At 38.3% G+C, this 22,133-nt stretch overlaps 2 protein-coding genes and 1 long non-coding RNA gene across 8 annotated transcripts in view; 2 read left to right on the top strand and 1 right to left on the bottom strand.

Moving 5' to 3' along the window:
• The first annotated feature begins 1,920 nt into the window (after positions 1 to 1,920).
• Positions 1,921 to 15,013, top strand: slf2 (SMC5-SMC6 complex localization factor 2). Of its 5 annotated transcripts, none has more exons than XM_083540277.1 (22): positions 1,931 to 2,194; positions 3,257 to 3,344; positions 3,461 to 3,567; positions 5,305 to 5,732; positions 5,932 to 6,129; positions 6,233 to 6,263; positions 6,749 to 7,581; positions 8,189 to 8,268; positions 8,378 to 8,482; positions 8,568 to 8,735; positions 8,869 to 8,971; positions 9,996 to 10,083; positions 10,167 to 10,308; positions 10,433 to 10,520; positions 10,633 to 10,809; positions 11,694 to 11,788; positions 11,878 to 11,965; positions 12,076 to 12,198; positions 12,341 to 12,418; positions 12,963 to 13,049; positions 13,175 to 13,243; positions 13,617 to 15,013. In XM_083540277.1, exons 3-22 carry the CDS (start codon positions 3,555 to 3,557, stop codon positions 14,202 to 14,204), a joined length of 3,582 nt encoding a protein of 1,193 aa, XP_083396403.1. In that variant the 5' UTR covers positions 1,931 to 2,194; positions 3,257 to 3,344; positions 3,461 to 3,554; the 3' UTR covers positions 14,205 to 15,013. The 5 variants fall into 5 exon arrangements, with proteins under 5 accessions (XP_083396404.1, XP_083396403.1, XP_083396402.1 ...); XM_083540276.1 differs by having other exon boundaries at positions 6,746 to 7,581; XM_083540275.1 differs by lacking the exon at positions 3,461 to 3,567 and having other exon boundaries at positions 1,932 to 2,194.
• Positions 14,212 to 16,528, bottom strand: LOC310725395. Its single transcript, XR_014533345.1, has 2 exons — positions 14,724 to 16,528; positions 14,212 to 14,691 (listed from the first exon to the last, which is right to left on the bottom strand). It is a non-coding gene; the product is annotated as an uncharacterized lncRNA (long non-coding RNA).
• Positions 16,529 to 18,713: 2,185 nt separating this feature from the next.
• sema4ga (sema domain, immunoglobulin domain (Ig), transmembrane domain (TM) and short cytoplasmic domain, (semaphorin) 4Ga) overlaps positions 18,714 to 22,133 on the top strand; it is a 31,040-nt gene continuing 27,620 nt past the window's right edge. The window contains exon 1 of one of the 2 annotated variants that reach the window (XM_083540292.1): positions 18,714 to 19,074. The gene's annotated coding sequence lies outside the window, so the exon portion shown is untranslated. Of the gene's footprint in view, positions 19,094 to 22,133 lie in introns of both variants that reach the window. The other variant, XM_083540291.1, reaches the window with a different exon arrangement.

The raw sequence follows: 22,133 nt of genomic DNA, 5'->3' as shown, positions 1-22,133 counted from the left end.
AAACTCTCAGCACAGTTCTTGTTGAAGCGTGTCCAGATGTCAGAGATCGCAGCAAATTTGTCTGTTTTCACCCGTTCTGCCCGTGTGTCCTTGTCATCAAATCGAAGGTGTTGCATAATTGAAATGACTCTATCTCGGGGCATTGTCTCTTTGATTACTGGCACCAGAATGCTTTCTGACCAGCAATCCACAATGGCACCAACGGGACACATGATTTTTCAATTCTCTTACAAACAGAATTGAAATGAATGCCATCAGTTCATGAATTGCCAAATTCCAGTCCGGCTCTGTTCTGCGGGCTTGATGGACCGTGCACTCCCTGATGGTCTGCAGCATTCCCACGTCTAACAGGCAAAGGAAGCTTTGGAGCACACTTGTAATTCTACGCTGTCAGAAGAGAAACAAATAGAGAATGGTAAATTTACATGAACCTCACTCTAAATGGGTTTATATAAATATCATATGTACTATGGCAATGACAAACCTTAGAAGACTCTGTGGGTCCAGCTTGCGCAGTGATGCACGAGTGATTTGCTACTGCACTGGGCATTCCAATGTCCTCCCTCTACCCACACAGGCTCAGACAGGGCTTCCCAGTGCATCTTCTGTGGAGGCATGTTGGGTTCTTGTTCCGTCTCCTTTTAGGATTCTTCTGAGGAGGTATCAGTGGCCTGCTGGACAAATGAAATCTCTCCTCCATCAGAGTCTGCTTCGTCCATTTCCTGAAGCCAGGCCAAAGCCTGTTGCGCGGAGGGGTTCTTCCTGCGTGGCAGTAATACGGAGGCGATGCTGATGTGCGTTCTCAAAAATGCGAAGAAGAAATTATTCTCCTGCCTAGGTCGGTCTGCTTTTATGCACAGCACTGTGCTGTAGTCAAGCAATGCCACTTCCTTACATACACAGTCACAATGGACAGAATCATGACCAAATGTTAGGAAGGTTTCCTATCCAGCTTGAAGTACAAAATGTTAGGATTTTCACTATCTGGTGTGCGCTGATCAGGGGATTGTACTCGCCCCAGCGTGTCACTCAAAACATGGTACAGGATTCAGAACACTCAACTTTACTGGGTATAGAACTGATTGTATATGAGGTGAGTCTTGCTATTTTAGCTGCTGTTCGGTAGGTTGCGTGATGCAGAATGCATGCTGAAAGGCCACTGCTGAGTAACCACTGCTGAATGGTCAGTGCTGAGTGACTCTGCTGAATGGTCAGTGCTGAGTGACAGGTTGCACGATGCTGAATGGCCACTGGTAGTTTACACTGTAGTTCACCATCTCAGAGTTTAATGAGTTCATGAGATCACCGAGAGCTTGAATTTCGAGGGAGATCAGATCAAAACTTGCTGTATCTCCAGGCTACACTAGAGGCAGACACACAGTTTACCAAGCAATGACAATTTGCCTATGACATCACAGTAGATTTGGCAACTCCGTGAAGATAAGGCGGCCATTCTGGAGAAACTCCGACAACTTAGGGTCCTTTACAAGGATATGCAGAATTTAAAAGTAAAGCTGAAGACAACGCTTAAGTTCAAGCTCTTAGTTCAAGCTCTATATTCAAGCTCTCGTGGGTCTCCTGAACTCACTAGGCTCTCTCAGTCTTAGTAAACAAATGCAAATGTACCAGGCCTCACAGGTGTTGGGTGGTTTGCACAACAAAAGCAGGAGGAGAATCGAGCTGAAGAACTGTGAAAATCTCAGCAGGGGTAAAAAACACCTCAGGACGTGCACCAGAATATAAAAAGTCAGTAATTATTTTCACTACAGAGCATCCTAACTCTAACTTATGTCAATTAGCAATTATAAACACATTACACTGAATAGGAAAAGTATTTGTACCAGCAAATTGCTTTGTCTTTATCATTATACAGGAATAGATTATTACGTATGTCCAAAATTATTATATCAGTTACAGTTTTATATTTACATAGTGCAAAAATTTGTGGTACAAAGATAAACTGTCAATATGTGACGGCAGTGATATGATTGACGTCTTAAGCGTCCTATCAGCGTGCAGTTTCTTAGCGCTCAATCCGCGCATGGGGCGGGACTTTGTTTTGGAATTGAGGCGGAAGTACTGCCCTGGCTCCGCCCAATCACTGATGGCGGCTTCTTAGAGTTAGGGAGGAATTGAGCTATTTCATATCTTGTCATTCATATCACTCTTCTACTGATACGAGAATGGAGCAAAGGTACAGATTTATCACTAAAACAAACGTAGCTAAAATAAACAGTTAGACTGCAATCAGTCAGCCAACCTTACCTACTTATTTAGCCAAGTAGCTAACACACATTAGCCAGTGTTTACATGTACAGGATGCAGGCATGCTTTGCATTATTTACAATTTTTGCAGCTTAAATAATGATTATCATGACTATTGTTTAATGTACGATAAATTATAGTATTTGTTAGGTGCCGCGGTATCTGCTAAAACATGAACTTGTTTATTTGGTCCTAGCGGAAGTTAGTAAACCGGTTATGTTTGGTTGGGGAACATGTTCAGGTGCAGCAGGACTACGATTATATTTAAGTGAAACGAGAAAAGTACAGATTTTTTTTAAATAAAATGTAGAAAATGTACAGTAACTTTATCTGAATATGCTCAGTAGAGCAAAATTTGCTGGGATCACTGTGGGGCGTATAATTGATATGATGTTATATGCATCTTTCCATTTATATAAATAAGAGACACATTGAAAGAAAAAAAATGCAGGCTTTGTGTTTTGGGGACATAATTTTTTTGCATTTCTTTTCGTCCTCTTGTTTCCTTATGGAGAAGTTCAATGCAAATGATTTAAACGCTATTTTGACTGCCTTTTCCCCCCCTTTTGTCTTAGTATGTGCACATACTTGTGGCACTGGACATTAATCACTGGGTTCTTGTGATCTATTAAATTGGTTATTTTATGAATAATACCACTGTCCCTTTGTTTTCTTGACCAGCACAGCTTATTCTGGACATTGTAACTTTCTTTTTGGCCCTAATTTGGTGTCTGTGTTTAAGACACAGAAGAGATACAGGACTGTTACAATTTAGCATTTTTTGACACATTTAGCTCTGTTGTGTACATGACAATGAGCTATTCACTACTTACTATTATGCTTAAGCACTAGGCTGTTTCTCACATGTTCAATGGCATGCTTTGTGTTTGGTATACTCATTCCTGAATTGATAATAGTTAGACAAAATAATGTAGAACTTTTCCTTTATGGTATTTTCTTAACTTAACTATTTTCCTTTGTTTTTGTCCAGATGAATTAGAGGAATTCTGAGGACACCATCTTTGCTTTCTTCAAATGTAAAATGCAAAGTAACCTCAGGCAGCACATCACCTCTATGGGTAAGAGATAAAAAAGTATTGCACATACCTGGAAGACTGTTCATTAAGTTTTCTAACTTTAATATAATTAGTTGAATGAAGTTCATGGTACAGCATACATCTAATTTGTGTATCAGCTTATGGCAGCAATATACATATGTATATGGTGACTACAAAAAGCGGGAGCTGTGACTTGCTGCACATGAAGTCCCTACGCCTGAAATCCTGTTGATGCATGGCAAGGGTATGCTGCTTTGGTGACTGGGTATATTCTCATAGTTCAGCTGCTAAATGGAAATCTATGCATTTCAGCATAACTGACCTTCAGGCTAGTTCATGCAGGCTTTCCTGGGCAGCATGGTGCTTTCTTAAGCTAATGCATTATACAAACCACAGTTCTTAAAAAGAGAAAATTCTTTTTAAAAACTGACAAAAAGTACAAGGAAAAAAATTGTTGTTTTCACTGTTTCAGCGGATCACCCGTCTGCACACAATCCTGTCTTCTACATCTGCCTCTTTTAAACTAATTTCCAATCCTGTCTATCCTCGTCACTCCCAACATAATCCTTAACATTTTCAGCTCTGCTACCTCCAGCTCCACCTCCTGTCTTTTACTCAATGCCACTGTCTCTAAACCATACAACATCACAGGTCTCACCACAGTCCTATAAACGTTCCCTTTCACTCTTGCAGATACCCTTCTATCACAAATCACTCCTGCCACTCTTCTCCACCCACTCCACCCTGCCTGCACTCTTTTCTTCAATTCTCTAACACACTCTCCATTACTTTGCACTGTTGACTCCAGGTACCTGAACTTCTCCACCTTCTCCACCTCTTCTTGCTTCAATTGAGCAATTTAAATGTATTTTGTAAATAAAAAAAATGTAAAATGAAATGCCTGCAACACAATAAAAAAAGTGATACAGACGCATTTGCCACTGTTACCTCACCTTTTTTTTAAAATAAATTTCACTTTTTAGTCTTTTACGTTCCGAGTATACAAATCATTGCAGTGTTGCAAGAAGAGTTTTTTCCCATTCTTGCTTAAAACAGTCTGTGGTCACCATTATCTGATATTCCTCATGTGATGCGCTATGCATTTTGAATAGGAAACAGATATGGACTTATGTACCTGTAAGGCCTGTGTTTGTTCTAAAACAGAATGAGACCTGCAGCACAGTCTGTTATAGTATTTGTGGCTTTTGTGCCTTTTGATGTTAACAGTCTGGATGACCTATTTATTTTTTGGCAATGTGAATGTCTTTTTTTTCTGAAAAAGGTTAAACGTATACTTTTTCTAACGGCATCAGACTGTTTTTTTTTTTAACCCATCTAATAAGGAAAAAATTTAGCCCAGAGAATTCATCAGTGTTTTTGCACAGCACTGACTTAAGGCTTTCTCCTTATGTAATAGACACTTAGCTTTCATTTCTTGATGCAGCGCCAGATTATATAAAATGACAACAGTTTTCGAAACTATTCCAGAGCCTATCTGGCAATGTTTGTAACAGTAGCATGAATCTTTCTCATGCAGTGCAATCTGAGGGTGTGAAGGTCATGCGCATTCAGCAGCATGGTTTCTGTGCTCGTCCTACATGGACTGAGTCTTTGAATCACAAAGTGTCAAAAGTTGAGCCATTGGCAGATGCTTCTTTTATACCTAATCATGATGCCCTCACTTATTATTAGATCACATGCTTATTGTAGAATGTGTAAAGCCGGTGTCACGTGTTTTTATTTTACATGAATTAAATGTGTGTTGCAAGCATTATATTTGGAATTTGTTTATATTTATAAAATACAATCAAGGCGGTCAACCAATCATTCATTTCTTTGTAATTTTGTCACTCACATGAAGGTATTATCATTTGTTGGGTTTTCCTTACCCTGCATTTAAAAAAATATTTCAACTTTTCTAGAAATGGGCTTTGTCTGCAAGTAGAGTGAACATAACTTCTTCCGCTTTGTTCTATTCTAGTGAATGATATTATTCCACTTGGTGGTCCATCACGTCAAAGAACCAATGATAAAGGAAGAGCTCACCCAGTGTCCCAATGCTCATCTCAGGAGATACATAAAAAGAATACACACACACTTAAGCCTTTAAACCCACTCTCACGACATACGCCTCCTCAGAAATCTTCTGTGGCGGAGAGAGGAAATAGAGCTGCGGTGGCATTTACTTCAGGCTCTACGAAGGTTTTTTTTCCAGGAAGCCAGCAGAGTCTCTACAATTGTTATGTACCAATACAAAAAGTACAATTAAACAACCACCACCACCTAAATAATAATGGATCATACCAGTCTGCTGTTAAAAAGGATGCTCCTTTACAAAGGCAGGGCTCCTATGACAAACAGAAAGAATTTGCCCTTGCTTTATGTAAGCAGCTGAATGAGAATTTGAAGGTAACTAAATGAGATTAATATATTATAAGCAGAAAACAACCTGTCTGTCTTGTTATATACTACATTTGTTAATTTCTATTCTTTATTTCTAACTCAGTTTTACTAGAGATCTGCCAGAAAAATACTCGTCAAGATTTTATTAGTACTACCATTTCTATTAGAACATATACCAGTATAAACCTTTAACTGTGATATTTAGGTTGAAAGGCCTGTGCTGCAGAAAGGGAATACTTTGCATAAGATGCTTTCTGTTCAGCCTCCTCTCAGTTCCTCTTCCATATCTGAGAGCAACAAACAGTCAGCCCCACCAAACTCTCAGAGAAGACAAAGTCAGCAGTCTGTTGAGAAGATGGACAGGCCAATTGATTTGGATGACATCTCGTCTTCACCTAGTCAGGTTAGAAAGTTTTTTTTTGTGCAATCATAATAAAAAAAGATTATATATATTTTTTTTAAATAATATGTTTCTGATCATGCTCTTTCTCGTCGTTGTGCCATAGGATGATGTGCCTGTGCAGGCAGCTACACCAGGTATAGTCCTTCTTTATGTTCATTTTGACACACATGCACAGCTCTGTAGGAATTTTACATTTTTGATCATTGTTTGGGAGCTGTTTGTTAAAATGGGTTTTCTTTTTCTTATCTGGGTTCCTCCCACTGTCTAAACACTTGCTGGTAGGTAGAATGGCTATGCTAAATGGATTCTATGTGCGAATGAGTGGCTGATTGGTGCCCTGTGATAGAGTGCCATTTCAACTGTGTTGAAAATTCCCTTGCTTTTGTGCCCAATTTCTTTTTCACTATAGGTTCTGTACCTACTGTGAAATGTAAAGCAATAATTTATTGCCAGAATGGTACAGCCTAGGGTACACATTTCCCATATTTCACCTTGTATGATGATCGAATACAAACATATAATAGTGATTTGTAGAGAAAGAGAGTAAGGAATCATATGGGGCACAGGGGCATGTCTTAGATAATCTGTCTTTTTTTGCATTTTGTCTCTTTTGTAGCAGGTGGCAGATCTCTATCTTTGAAAAGACGAAGAGAATCCAGCGCAGAACGACATGGAGAGAGCAAGAAATTGTGTCAAAAAGAAAGTGGATTTACCCCGTCTTCTAATAGTGGCAGCTCTTCCCAATGTAGCTCATCGCCAAAGTTTATCAAATGTGCCTTTATGAAGACAAGTAATGCAGCTGTGCTGACTTTAAGTGAGAAATGCTCCCCAGCATTAAATCCTGGAGAAAGAATAATGGCTTCAAACCATGTAGCTAAACAGCTTTTTCCAGAACAAAGGACAGACAATCATGGACTCCAGACTGCAACTCTGAGCACTGTGATCCATGAAACCGATCATCGGAAAGAACTGAAGCGAAGATCTACGGAAAATAACTGTTCTTTAGGTTACTCAGTCACTGATGTCCAATGCCACTCACCTTCTAGTACACTTGTCCCAAAACAGGAAGAAAGGTGTTCACCTGTTTCCTCAGGCACAAGTTTTTCACCAGACCATAAGGATCGGTTTAAAACCATCTCTCCTCTCCAGCAACCAGAAGCTACTTTACCCAGCTCTCAGCACAGCACAGGCTCACACGTGGAAAAAAACACCACCAAAGCCAAGAAGGATGTAGATGAGAAGAGAGACCTGGTGTGGAAGGATCCTCTGGATTTGGAGTTTGAGGAAGATGTGGGGTTGGAGATCTGCTCTCTTAGCCTCAGCAGCAGCCATAGTAGTGAGGAGGATCGTTTGCTGTCTTTGCAGGAGATCATGCAGAACAGTGCCCGTGTGCCCGCCACTCCAGATAAGGCGGCATTCTCTGAGCCCAGCACACCAGGCATTAAAGTTGCTGTAAGATAACATCAGTATACGTCTTAAATTGGTATATTAAAGTATTAGTGAGTTATTAATGAAAATAGCTGGGAAAATTGATTGAACTGTTAACAAAGGTCCCTAAATGGCATATTTTATATATATATATATATATATATATATATATATATATATATATATATATATATATATATAATAAAACTGTGTATTGTTCAATGGGACAAATCACTAATTATGTGAACTACCAACATTCAGCTAGTCAGGCCATCATTCTTGGCAAATCATTCTCACTCTTGCACTAGCATTAAGGCATTCTAACTTGATAGATATAATTTTGGAGATAACACTTGAGAGGAGGGACTGGATTTATTGAATTGACTAATTTAAAATAAATGTAACCTATACATTTGCTATAATTAGACTTTTTTAAACAAATGAAGCTTTGAATGATTACTATTTCCTGAAATTTTTTATTTTTAAACTTTCAATTGTAGATAGTTCATTGTCTTCCATATTAAGAACTGCCATAATTAGTTTTACAAACAACCTTTTTAGTAAACACATCACAAAAAATATATAAGTAAAAGGCAGAGGATTTTTAATCTACAATTATTTCCTTTTTTAGGTAGAGGATCTTAAGAAGAAGGCTACAAGTTACAAGAACACGCTGGATCAAATGTTGAAGGAGAAGGAGCAAAATCTGAAGTAAGTCAGCAAATGTGCCATTTGTGATTTGTAACTATGCATAACATCTAAACAAGCTATTTGTCTCATAAAATTAATACTTTACCTCGTTTACTTCACGATTTCACAGATCTAAGGAGCTGGAAATGCAGCTGCTTCAAACTTGTAAAGAAGACCTGTTAAAATTGGAAGAAGAGGATGAAAATACAGAAGAAGGACTTTCACATGAACAGAAGTATGCTTGTTGTTGGTGTTAACGTATTGAGGTATTGAAGTGTTTAAAACAGTTATGTAAATTATGATCTGTTCTTGTACTCTAGGGAATTCTTACAGAGATTCTCAGTTACCTCATGTGTCATAAGAGACATCCACCCTGGAGAGGAAGTATTCACTCTCACCAACTCTGGCCGACTCTTCAACCAACAGAGTCTGGACTTAAGGAAGATGGGTGTTACACCGAACAACAGAGCACAGCAGACTCTGCTACAGTAAGTTCAAAACCTACATATGAAACATTGCTTTATGGTAATTGATCTGAAAGCACATTTTCTTAATCTACACAACCTGACTGGCATTTTAATACATGCATGACTAGATTAATGCTTGTATTTCTTTGTACAGAGCACATTCAGAGCAGCTTCTGTTGCTGCTGAGTGTAGGCTTGTTTAGAAGAGCATACTCATCCTCCCCCTGCCAGCCTCAGGTGACCCGCTGGCTTTTTCAGGTACATCATAACATTCAGGCTAGACACATACCATGTCATGCAGACTCACAAGGTGAACTTACAAACTGACTTTTTTCTGTGATGGCCACATAATTTGTTCATTCTTGAATGGGGGGGACCTGGTTGGTCTGGAATCGTAAATGACATGCGCTGGAGTGATTACCAGTATTATTGTGGAGTTTTTATTATGATTTTTAAATGTATTTCTTTTGCCTACTAATGCTATATCAGTTTATTTTTTTGTTATTCACTGTATAGACAAATGAGCATTTACTTATATATAGCTTAATAACATGAGCATTATTACTATCCTAATGACTTTTTTTCATATTCATTGCTATTAAAATCAAAACATTTACTAATGTATATGAATATTGTTGGTGGGTGAATGTAACAAATAATTAGCCAATGTTAAAGTTTTACCGATCGCTGGGTTGGAGTTCACTTGACCAGTAACTGATTAATCAGCCGATAGTTTGTAAAACATAACACGTAAAATACTGCTAAACCTTATTACAAAAAAACGGTACTGAATCTTGAAAATGTGCTAGAGGAAATGAATATGAACATATTCATTAATAAATATGATTATATAATTATTAAATTCTAAATAATAAATATATCATTCTCGCATCAGTAATTCGTCTCTAGAGCGGAAAATCAGGGCCATCGACCTCTATTAATACTAAGGGAAGTTTTTGTTTAAAAGCTGACCTTTATTATCATATACAGATATGATATAAGTGAGGCGTATTTAAAATTATATTTCAAAATATGTCTCTGGCATTGGTCAGAGGGCCGTTCCAAATGTGGTGGAGGGCTGTAGTTTAGGGACCCTTTTCATTAGATATGGTGTTTGACCGGATATAAATTATTCAAAAGCTGTTTAATAATAAAGGTTTATCTTTACTTGGAACACTGATAAGGTTTTGTTTGCTATATAATATACAGATTTTATTTTTGACTGTTAAATGCTGGAGTTATGCATTTCTGTAATTACATTAACTTTTGAATTGAACGACAGATGATGTCAGTCCACCCAAACCCCATCGTCTCTGCACAGATTCTTCAAACTTTGATGCACATTGCCTTATCTGCTGCTCAACAAATAGGTATTGTTTAATGTGATTCACGAATTTGGTGTTTGGTGTTACTAGTGGGTATATTTACAATTTACACTGTCTGTGTGTTTTAGTGGAGAAAAGCAATAAGAAATATGAGGTGTGGGTGCCCAGCATTCAAGATGTTGCATTGGTCTTCCTCAACATGGGTGTTCCGTTTGTCAGTTTGTTTCCATTAGAGGATCTACAACCCCCTTTTACTGAGGGAGATCTGCTGTGAGTACTGAGCCTTTGCTACATTAAACATCTTCCCTGTCAGCATTCACTGGCTTTAAAACAAGTCTTTATATATTTTTTGGAATTAATGTTTCATATTAATATGTTTACTGGTCTTTGCTAGAGAGAGTATGGAAATCCGGCCTGATGGTCCAAAAAGTGAGAAAGGTGGTGACACATTTCCAGAGCACAATTTTGAGAACATTATTAAGGTTATTATATTATATTATATTATATTATATTATATTATATTATATTATACAATTAAAAATTTGAAAAACTGTGTTTATTTCATACAAAGTGTGTGTATATTTTTTCATGTAGTACCTGGCACTATGTACAGCCTTGTGTCCAAGGGTATATGGTGATGAGGAGCTGCTCCTGATGTTGACAGTGGTGTTAAGAGTCAGTCTAGAGACACGTTTACAGCTGCTGCCCACTGGAGACCTCAGCTGCCTGCTACAGCACCTCCTGAACAACATGACAAACTGGGAAGTGCAGGTTAGTCGTTGGACCAGAACAAGAGCTGTGTTAATATAATCAAATACATTTTATATAGTAAAACATGTCAGCTGTCTACACACTACATGCACACAACTCTTTTTAGTTCACCTGTCAGTTGGGCTGTCCATTTTTTTTTTTTTATTACTATTTTTAATTCCCATTTTTGATGAGGGGGTGTGGTTTTACATGAAATGGATATATACATAATAATTACTGGAGTTTTTGCATTGTCTCTTTTTATAAAATGTACTTTTCAAATTTACTTACTTTCTTGTACTTGACCTTTTAAATTAATGATACAAAGAAAATAGTTTTTGTAACCACAATTTCGTAAGATTCATTATAATTGCAAATTTTTATGGTTAGACAATGAATCACCGAATGCTTTACTTTACTACTATGAAGTAACAGAAAACTGGTTCTTCCTTGTTTGTGTGGTGCTGCTCTGCTCTCACACGAACCCTGTCTCTCTCTCTCTCTCTCTCTCTCTCTCTCTCTCGCTCTCTCGCTCGCTCTCTCTCTCTCTCTCTCTCTCTCGCGCTCACTTACTTATTTGCTCCCTTTCGCTTTCCCTTTGCTGCATTCATACCACATGGCAGATTGGAAAAAAGGAATGTTGCTTCCTGTAAATAATTCAATCCATACTTATATAAATAGTAGAAAATAAACATCTGAGGTCCTCAATATACAAAGGCACAGTGCAAAAGTATCATTGGGTGGGAAGCATTGGTAAAAGCATTTTAAAGTCCGAAATCCAACACTTTTGTACATTTGAATCTTGTTTTGCTGTAGTGTTGACTGCACTGACTGATAAACACACACAACATACATTTTGTATTATCTCACTGTGATCACCTGTGCGTGCGTGTGTGTGTGTGCAGTTGGCTCGGGTTTGCCAGGCCATCACTAATTTGAGTGAGGATCACCACAACCTCAGACGACTGGTACAGCTTCTACCTCACAGTGGCCGAGGAAAGTGAGTGAATTGTTATTCTATGAAAATAAGTATGTTCTTTTGTATATTGTTTAACATATTAAAATATCTTTATTTGTGTCACCGGTAAGGCAATTGAGGAGACATGTGAGCGTGTCGATCATCTCTAAACTGTTAAACCACAGATGCACTTATACACCTTCATGCACAGAATTTCAGGTTAGACGAATCTGAATGATCTTCTTATACTGTGGCTAGTACAGCTAACTGCACCAAATCACTAACACGAGTTTACAAGATATATTTGTTCATTTGTGTTCCGCTCACAGCTCTCTGATCTGAGATTTTACCTGCCTCGAATGCGCCCTTCACTGCTGTTAAAGGGCTTAATAGCTGCAAAGACCACAGAGCCACAGGAGACTGATGACTGTTCCACCAATCCAGACCAACAGGTGAACAGAGAGCAATTGCTTTATAAAACGTTACTTACATATCAGTTAGCTTGTATTTTATACATGCATTTATTGTCAGCTATTTATTAAAACTATATTTATTAAAACTAATCTGTGATCATGTATTTCAACATTTATATAGGCTTATTACCTCTGCTATAGCCTTTTGGCTTTGACAAACGAAGCCTCCAATTTTGAGTTTTTGCCATCAAAACAGAGAGTAAGTGTCGCATCTCTTTTCTTTCTCTCTTTTTCTTGGGTTTGTATGTGTATTAATGAGACACTGAATAGTCCTGTTGGCACAGACAGCTGCACTTTGTTTCTCTTTATTGCTAACCACCCTAAAGACCTTAATGACATTTTTCCTTTTAAAAATGTAAGGTGCATAAAATGGCTATAGTTTACAACTCATATTTTAATAGATGGTCTGTGGGTGAAAATGTTAAATTCTGTCATTTTAAAATGTATTCCCTGTTATCATAAGGGTGCAGTGGCAGATTTGAATGCCGTAGTGAAACAGCAGTTCTGGTCCTTTGAGCGCTGAGACACTAAACAGTTATTGCTTGTCTATTGACAGAGGCAAAGGGAATAGTAGCCGTACTGAAAGTCTGCTGTTTTGGTTTGGCATATACAGAATGTGTATAGTTAATTTAAGTGTTGGTAATTTTTATAATGTGTACTGGTAAAAGCACCCAGTCCCCAACTGTGTTATATAGGAGTTTAAATAAGGCTTTTATACACAGTGCTGTATGTATTTCATTCAGAACGAACTGCTGCTACTGTCTGCTGAACTTGAGAAACACGTTAAATGTGACATCAGGGAGAGCGAGAAAATGCTTTACAGGAGTAAGGTACAGTGATTTTCATAAACTTTCATTAATTATTCTTCTAGCTATTGACATACAATTAAAGAATACTCAAAAAAGAAACTTAATTACACCGTTGTTTTTTTTTTTTTTTTTTTTTTTTTAAATAGGTGAAAGACTTTGTTGCTCGAATATACACCAAATGGCAGGTGCTTCTCCAGAGATCAAGACCACAGGAGGTATGATCAGTTTGTATATTTTATGATTTATTCCAGGAAGACAGAAAACAGTCTGTGTATTCTAATATTGCGAATTTTCTAGATTCCTTAATGAATAAACTACCAAAGCATACTACAATTTGTCAGTCTTCCTTAAGAGACGGGGAATTACTTTTATTGTTAGCCGTTACATGGCCATGCAGCACCCTAAAATAATTGTGATGAGTCAGATATCTTCCCAGACATTGGTAAAACTGTGATTGCTGTAATTGTAGTTCTGGGCTGAACAGTCAGGTGTTTTTGTGATTTGAGGCATTCTCACATGATTCATGTCACTGAACTTGTAATTTTTGTAAGATTTAATTGTATGCTTTCTTTTTATTTTTTTACCCAGGGAAAGCTTTATGATTACTGGAAACCTCTTCCTGAGGACGAAACACCCAAAAATAAAACAATCCAACTGACTGAGCAGGAAGACACTGAAGAGTCACTGAGTGAGGAGTCAGACATGGACCAATCTGATGAGAAAGAGTGCACAGAGGAGGAAGATGAAGTACCAATGGAGAGTGAGAAAAAGCTAGAGGACAGTGCTGAAAAGATTCAAGAGGAGACTGAAGAATTACATAAGGTTTCGTGTAAAATAAAAGACAAACAAACTTTAATAAACCTGAATGACAAAGATACAGATGAGGCAAAAGATGACACAGCAACGAAACACAAACAAAACCAACTATTAGGAGAAAGTTCGGAAGGGTCAGTAGAGAACGAAGAGGATAAAAACCCCATTTATTTAATGAGGTCTTCATCCTTGTCGCTCTCTACTGACCCTTCCGAAGAAGAAGAGCTTCTTAAAGATGACGGTTCTCTAAATAGAAATGGAGAACTTTCAGACGGAGAAAACGATGAGCCTGAGAAACTAGAGCTTTCAGGCGAGCATGCAGATGTGTTGGAGAAAACATATGATTTGCTCTTTGATGAATAGTCATTTATTGACATCTGGACATGGTTGCTCTTCTTCCTTGTATCACCTAAATATAGTTAATGCATTTAACAGAGGAGTCATCATGTGAATGTTGAAGGACGTTTTGCTCAGAGTTTAAACTATGCAGTTTTTAAAATGTGTAAATGTGTGGAGAGCAAGTTTCCCTATTTCACTCATTGGGTTCTCTCTCTTGGGTTTTCCACACATTTATTTTGCCGTAGTACTTAGTATAATAGTGCAAGGCATTTACTCACTCTGTTCCAGTCACTGTGCTACAGTGTGAAAGAACAATTATTCTCTCGTATAAATGTAAAGCATAATGCACTGTACTGCCTTACCAATCCATTAGAGGGCGTTTTCTTTATTCAGTTACTGGCACATGGTTTCTCATCTTTAAGCAGCAGTTATCTTTGTAATGTTTATTTATGTGGGGGTTTTCTTTTAAACATTTTTCCCAGGTATTTTTAAGAAACAGTAAACATGCTTGCTAATAAGTTTTAATAAGACACAGCAAAATACATTTCCAAGTTTCCATGGCCATTTACAAGCACAGAAAATAGTTAAATGTTTTTTATACATGTAATATCTTCATCACAATAAAAAATGTATAAATAATGGGCAAATAATCTGTTAACATACATTATAGTATGCAAATGTATACCTGGCAAACAAACAAACAAAAAAAAACCCGGATTATTATTTATACTGGAATGTTCTAATATTGGATGGTAGAAAGATACTGTTCATATATTAAAAATTTGTATTTACTATATTTTTTTAATTATAAAGTTTATTAAATTTCCACTTGATATAAGTAGTGCAATTCTTTACTTTGATGTAATTACGTTATCCTGGAATATCAAATTTTGCATCTGAAGCTCTAAAATGAATATATACATACGTCATAAGGTGTATAAAATGTGCATAGAAAGTTCCGTATTAAATAAACTTTGCTGTATGTCTGTTTTCCAATTGCACTAGATGTCACTCAGGAGGTGGTTGAAGGACTTCTTTGTTATATACAAATGTTTTAAATATTTTTTGATGTAAACATATTTGTAAAATAAAAAAAAATGTATTACGTTTTTTTCCCCTATTTATGTTGTTAAAAGGTGAATATCAATACTCAGCACAATATAGCTGATACAGGTATCATTGTTGCGTTCATTATAATTCCAATGTGTTTGGTAGAAACTCACCATCCACCTTCTGTTGGTTGGAGCATGTTCATGTTTTTGCAAATGATGCAAATAAAAAAGAACTGGAAAGTTCACACAACAGTATCCATGCAGAATGGTGAGAAAGCCAAAAAAATCGTTGGCTGGTTGTGCGGGTGGAAAACGACTTGCAGTGTTGACGATCCTTAAGGTCCACTTCAAGGTTTGATGCGTTAGTGTGTTCCTAAGTTACTATATCCTGCATGTCAAACCAATCTGGTCATGCTCAGGTGTTATAGTCTGCAGTCCCTCTGCTCACATGATGTTTCTATTTATTTATACCATTCTGCTTAAAGTCTAGCGACTACCGTTTGGTGAAAAAAAAAAACACAGATCTCACACCCCCTCATTATGATGAATAAGCTAAACATTAGGTAAAGCTCCTGACCTGCAGCTGCTTGATTTCAGGACTGGTTCTGCTGTCACCTTACTGTACAGGTGGTCCTAATAAAGTGAACAGAGTGTATTTATTTCTAACATGTTATATTAAAAAAGATCAAATTAATAACATAATATATACAGTAAATTGCACCTTTGTACTGGGGTGACACTCTGACGACCCTTTAGTAAAATTTGTATACATCTTTTACCTTTAAATGTGAAGGAAAATTAACTTGCATGCCAATTGTATAGCTCACGTAATTGCAAACATTTTCTAGTGTTTTATAATAATAATGCTAATTATTTATATAATTATTATAACCCAGCCATTATGGTTGCACAAGCCAGTGCACTCTTAGTGGCGGTCCCAAGCCCATATAAATGGGGAGGGTTGCATTAGGAAGGGCATCCAGCATAAAACGTGCCAAATCAAATATGCGGCTCAAGAATCAGAAATTCATACCGGATCGGTCGAGGCCCGGGTTACCAACAACCGCCACAGGTATCGTTAGCCAACAGGGTACCAGTGGAAATTGGGCTACTGTTGGCCGACGGAGGAGAGGGAGAGCATGAAGACGTCTACAGAGACAGCAGGAAAAGAAGTGTAGGAGAGTGAGGTTTGGGGGGGTATTTTAAATGTTGGTACTATGACTGGTAAAGGGAGAGAGGTAGCTGATATGATGTGCGTTCAGAAGACCAAGAGGAAAGGGAGTAAGGCCAGGAACATTAGAGGTGTACAGGTGATTCTGAAGGAACAGAAGAGTACAATAAGAGTGTAGTGGAGGTGAAGAGAGTTTCTGATAGGGTGATGAACGTGAAGCTGGAAAATTGTGGTAAAAAAAAGTGGTAGTGTACCTAGGAATGAAAGATTGTGATTGGAGCAGACTTTAATGGGCATGTAGCTGAAGGGAACAGAGGTGATGAGGAGATGATGGGTAGGTATGGCCTTAAGGAGAGGAATGTGGAAGGGCAGATGGTGGTAGATTTTGCTAAAAGGATGGAAATGGCAGTGGTGAACACGTATTTTAAGAAGTAGCATAAAGTGACATATAAGAGGGGACTACACAGGTGGACTATATTCTAAGTAGGAGATAAAACCTGAAGAAGATTGGAGACTGTAAGTTGTTGGCGGGGGACAGTGTAGCTATACAGCATCAGATGGTGGTCTGTAGGATGGTTTTGGAGGTGAAGAAGAGGAGGAGAGTGAAGACTGGAAGAAGAATAAGATGGTGAAAACTAAAGCAGGAGGACTGTAGTGTGAGATTCAGGGAAGGGGTCAGACAGGGGCTCTGTGGTGTTGAAGAGGTGCTGGATGATTGGGTAACTACTGCAGAAGTGATAAGGGACACAACTAGAAAAGTACTTGGTGTGACATCTGGAAATAGAAGGAAGACAAAAAGATGTGGCGGTGAAATGAGGAAGTGCAGGAGAGCATAAGGAGAAAGAGGTTGGCAAAACAGAATGTTTGAGTGATGAGAAAAGTAGGCAACAGTAAAAAAGCAACAGTATGAAAAGAGCACCACAGATGCCTTTTTTGCTTTGAGAATGTTTATGCAAAAGTATAGAGAAGGTCAGAAAGAGTTGCATTGCGTGTTTGTGGATTTAGAGAACGCATACGACAGGGTGCTGAGAAAAGAGATGTGGTATTGTATGAGGAAGTCAGGTGTGTCAGAAGTATGTGAGGGTGGTGCAGGACATGTATGAGGACAGTGTGACGGCAGTGAAGTGTGCAGTAGGAAAGACAGACTGGTTCAAGGTGGAGGTTGGACTGCATCGAGGATCGGCTCTGAGCCCTTTCCTGTTTGCAATGGTGATAGACAGGTTGACGGACGAGGTCAGACAGGAGTCTCCGGGACAATGATGTATTCGGATGATATTGTGATTTGTGGTGAGAGTACACCACAAATAGCCTGGAGAGGTGGAGGTATATGCTGGAGACGGTACGGTTGCAGGAAGAAGGTGCGGTTGCAGGGAGAAGAGGTGGAGAAGGTGGAGGAGTTCAGGTACCTGAGGTCAGCAGTGCAAAGTAATGGAGAGTGTGTTGGAGAAGTGAAGAAAAGAGTGCAGGCAGGGTGGAGTGGGTGGAGAAGAGTGGCAGGAGTGATTTGTGATAGAAGACTATCTGCGAGAGTGAAAGGGAAAGTTTATAGGACTGTGGTGAGACCTGCGTGTGAGACAGTGGCATTGAGTAAAAGACAGAAGGTGGAGCTGGAGGTAGCAGAACTGAAAATGTTGAGGTTTTCATTCGCAGTGATGAGGATGGACAGGATTAGAAATGAGTTTATCAGAGGGACAGCGCATGTAGGACGTTTTGGAGACAAGGTGAGGGAGGCGAGATTGAGATGGTTTGGACATGTGCAGAGGAGGGACATTAGGGTATATCTGTAGGAGAATGCTGAGGATGGAGCCGCCAGGAAGGAGGAAAAGAGGAAGACCAAGGAGGAGGTTTATGGATGTGGTGAGGGAAGACATGCAGGTTGGTTTGAAAGAGGCAGATGTAGAGGACAGGGGAGTATGGAGACGGATGATCCGCTATGGCGACCCCTAATGGGAGAAGCCGAAAGATTAATATAATTATTATAATTATAATAATTATCATTATTATAAGGATAAATAGTATTACCTCAGCCACAGGGAAATTTGTTTTTATTTTCGTCGAGTATTGGAGACAATTAGGTTTTTATTCATTCCTGTTGTTTTTTTTTTTTTCACTTCTCCGCCTCCCCCATGTATAATTTCTCCCGGTTCACTAATCATCTCTTGCGTTTGATATAATAATGTTTTCGCTAGTGTCCATGTATTTAATTTTATTTAGTACTAATTTGATTTCGCTCTATCGCTATGCATTCGCGAGGAACTTTTAAACGACCACCTGCTCGTCACAGATTGCGGAAGTCTTTGCTTGCGTGTAGGAGGGCGTGGCTTATCTACCTGCGCGTTCAAACGTGCATTCACGCCTGAAGCAAAACTGCTCCCAGTCTCTGGAGTTTTATTACCGCTGATGAAACAATGATCACGCCAAATAGCTCACACTGCGTTATAAGCCCGTCTTCCACGCTAATAACGAGGCGCGGAGAGAGATAGAAATAAATATACAGTACTATATATACTCAGAGAGAGAGAGAGGGAGAGAAGGAGAGAGAGAAAGAAAGAGAGGGAGGATCTTCAGCCTGAGACGCTCCGTTGTTTGAGTTGTTCTGTTTAGATCTCAGGAGCTTTGGACTTGTTTTTTTTTGCTCTTGAACTCAAGCCCACAAGAAGCCCACAGCAAGGTACAGTGAGCAGACATTTGTAAGTATTTCATACACTTGATCGTTTATTATTTATAGCAATCTTGAACTTTTGTTAACGTTATTATAGTTGATCACAACATGCTTTGACTGTATCCTTAATTTCATATAGAATCTATCATACTAAGAGTTTTTCTAGATTTAGGTAAATGATCCATGCATCCAGACTATATAATGATATGCTCTAAACTCTCGAATTGAGTGCAAAATATTGCATTAATGTATTGTAATTTGTCATTTTAACGATCGATCAAGCCCTTTAACCTGTAATCCTGTTGAGAGACTTGGTCAATCATTAATCTGAGATAGATAGAGTTTATCAGAGCGATTCCGTAACTGAGTTGGGACTTATTTACCTTCTTGATGCGACTCGATTGCTGCTCAAACACAAGCGGATCTGCAGAGCAAACAGAGAAATGTCCACATGATGGTTAATATGCACTGTAAATGGTTACTGTAATGACGCTTATTCTACACTATACTTACTCCATCATAGTAATAGGCAGTGTAGTCATTCTGCAGTGGGAACTTTTGCTTTGTTGCATTTGGGATAAGCTCTAGATAGTTTTTTTCCGTTTGGCAAACGTTATTTTAAACCCAGATTGACCTTGATAGTGACATTATTTCCACTGGTCATGTTAAACCTGAATCTGGTGTTTGTCTGGTCAGCATCATTTCGAAAAAATCCAATGTGCTCTGTGACTCTTCAAGACTTCGCTGAGCACCATGTAGAGGAGACAGGACTCTCTGGGTTCCAGCATTTTATTATTAATTAGGAAGACATTTTTATACAAAGTGATAAGCACGTGAGGTTAAATACTGTCCAAACTCTGAGCTGAACGTTACAGTTTTCGGATTTGGACTTGCAAACTTTCATACTTTAACACTGCTTTGTATTATTGTCTGGATTAAAATTGTAATAAATGCATATACAATAACATTCAAAAACACATCATTCCATCTATCTTCCATTGACACTTAATACCAGTCAGGGTTTCAATGGATGCAGAGACTATCCCAGGAACAATGTGTGAGTTATAGGAATATGAGGACACCAGTTCAGCACACACACACACACACACACACACACACACACACCACACACAACAACTGTTCAATTTAGAGCTGCCAATTCAGGTGGGAGAGTCGGTAGAAACCCGAGAACCCAAGGGTAATACACACAGACATAGAGCGAACATTCTGTGTGATTCCCCACACAGAGTGTAACCGGAGCTTGGAATTGAACCCAGGACCCTGAAGCTGTAAGGAAGCAACGCTATGTGCTGTGCCATGAGATCACGTCTTTCACACTTTTTTTCCTGGTGCAAAAACAAAACTCTGGGCCATTTTTATGAGTTTCTTAGAATGTGCTCTTGTTACTTTCCTATTTCTACAAAACACACTGAACTTTTAATTATGCTTGTTTAAGAGAGATAGAATGAGGTAAAATTTGGATTTATATGGTTATGCTCACGGATGGTCAGTGTGTTATGTGGGCAGTGCATTTCAGGCATAAGCAGTTCAGGCTGGCCTGTGTTGGCATGTCATAGAATAGTTCCCAAACCCAATACCGGATGCCCATTGTTGTTTTCTTTGCTCTAGCACACCTAGTTGACCTCAGATGAGGCTTGGTAATACACCGTGAATTAAATCAGGTGTTGTAAATATGCTTACAGCATAATAGCAGGCAATCTCTTATTACACTGCAGAACTGTGTCCACATGATAATCACTGCAAAAACATTATTATTTAAGCAGTGCAGGAAAGCAGAGGGTTATTAGAAAAAAAATTATTTAGTTGCACTGAAATGATGTATAAAACCCACTAAAAAGGTAAAAAAAAAAATCAACACCTAAACCTTGTTTAGGTGGCTGTATAAGTATTGTGACTTTGAACATTTTAGGTTTTATCAAAGTTTTTTGTGTTTATCAAAAAACATACCGGTAGCTGTCAAACAGCACTGCAGATGTCAAACAGCACTGCAGCATTTTTTCCTGATTGTAAACCTTAGGATTGAGCTTCATGTCAGAAGATAAATTTAGCAAGTTTTAGGTTTCCTTGACTTAATATTAGTTCATGCATCCTGACTTAAACTCAACATGCTCCAAAAAGTGATGTGAAGCAGCCCTGCTGTCTTGCTTTACATGAATGCTGCTCAAATTAGAAGCTTGTCATCTGAAGCGTAATAACTTTTTAAAACAACTAATGTCATTCTTTTTTAAACTGAACAGAACAAGGCTTAGTCGTGCTAATGCCACCACTATTTTCACACTCCGAGTTAATTAATTTTTTTAACATAGAGGACCTTTGTCTAACTAAATGGAAAAATTCCCAAATAACAACTAAGGGTTTATTAAAGATAATAAAGAAAACGAAGCTTTAGGTTTGGTGTTTTTAGCTTATGAGAGCACCATAGAGAGAGGGAGAAGCACATCGTTCTTATTTCTTTTGCCAAAGAACTGCGAATGTGACCTCTTTGTCTCTATTAATTCCATTTATAGCTCATGAGAATCCCTTTTCTATTCCTCTATGGGAACAGGACAAGGCTTCCCATGCTCATCCAGTCAATAAATAAGCTTGTAAAAGTAAAAGACACATTTTTTTATGTGCAAGAAAAGATTTTGTCAGAGACACAGTGAATTCATTAAAACACAATCCTGACTAATGAAGAAAGGCTTTATTAATCAATAATGTTCTAGTTTTAACATGTCAAAGCCACCCTTGTGTCAGTCATTTCATTCACTGTTCTTGCTGATTCAGCAACATGGCTTTAGTTAGAGTAATTAGAGATTCATTAAAGTAACAGAACTGAACTAAATTGTGCTGTTATAACAGACTTGAGTTTCTAAAAAGGAAATGCACATTATTGAAAGGATTTCATGAAGGATTCCACTGCCAGCATGTTGGTGTAGTGACTGAAGTGCAGCTGTGGTTAATATAAGCTTTTGCTGTATGAGTGATGGAGGACTCACCTTTCAGAAGTGCGGATGTAGGTATACAGTCTGACAGACAGCTGGTTAAACATACACACAGCTGAGCTT

Source organism: Silurus aristotelis (assembly GCF_946808225.1).
Source record: "Silurus aristotelis genome assembly, chromosome: 4".
NCBI lineage: Eukaryota > Metazoa > Chordata > Actinopteri > Siluriformes > Siluridae > Silurus > Silurus aristotelis.
The sequence above is the reverse complement of the archived record's forward strand: the minus strand, read 5'-3'. Positions and strand labels throughout refer to the sequence as shown.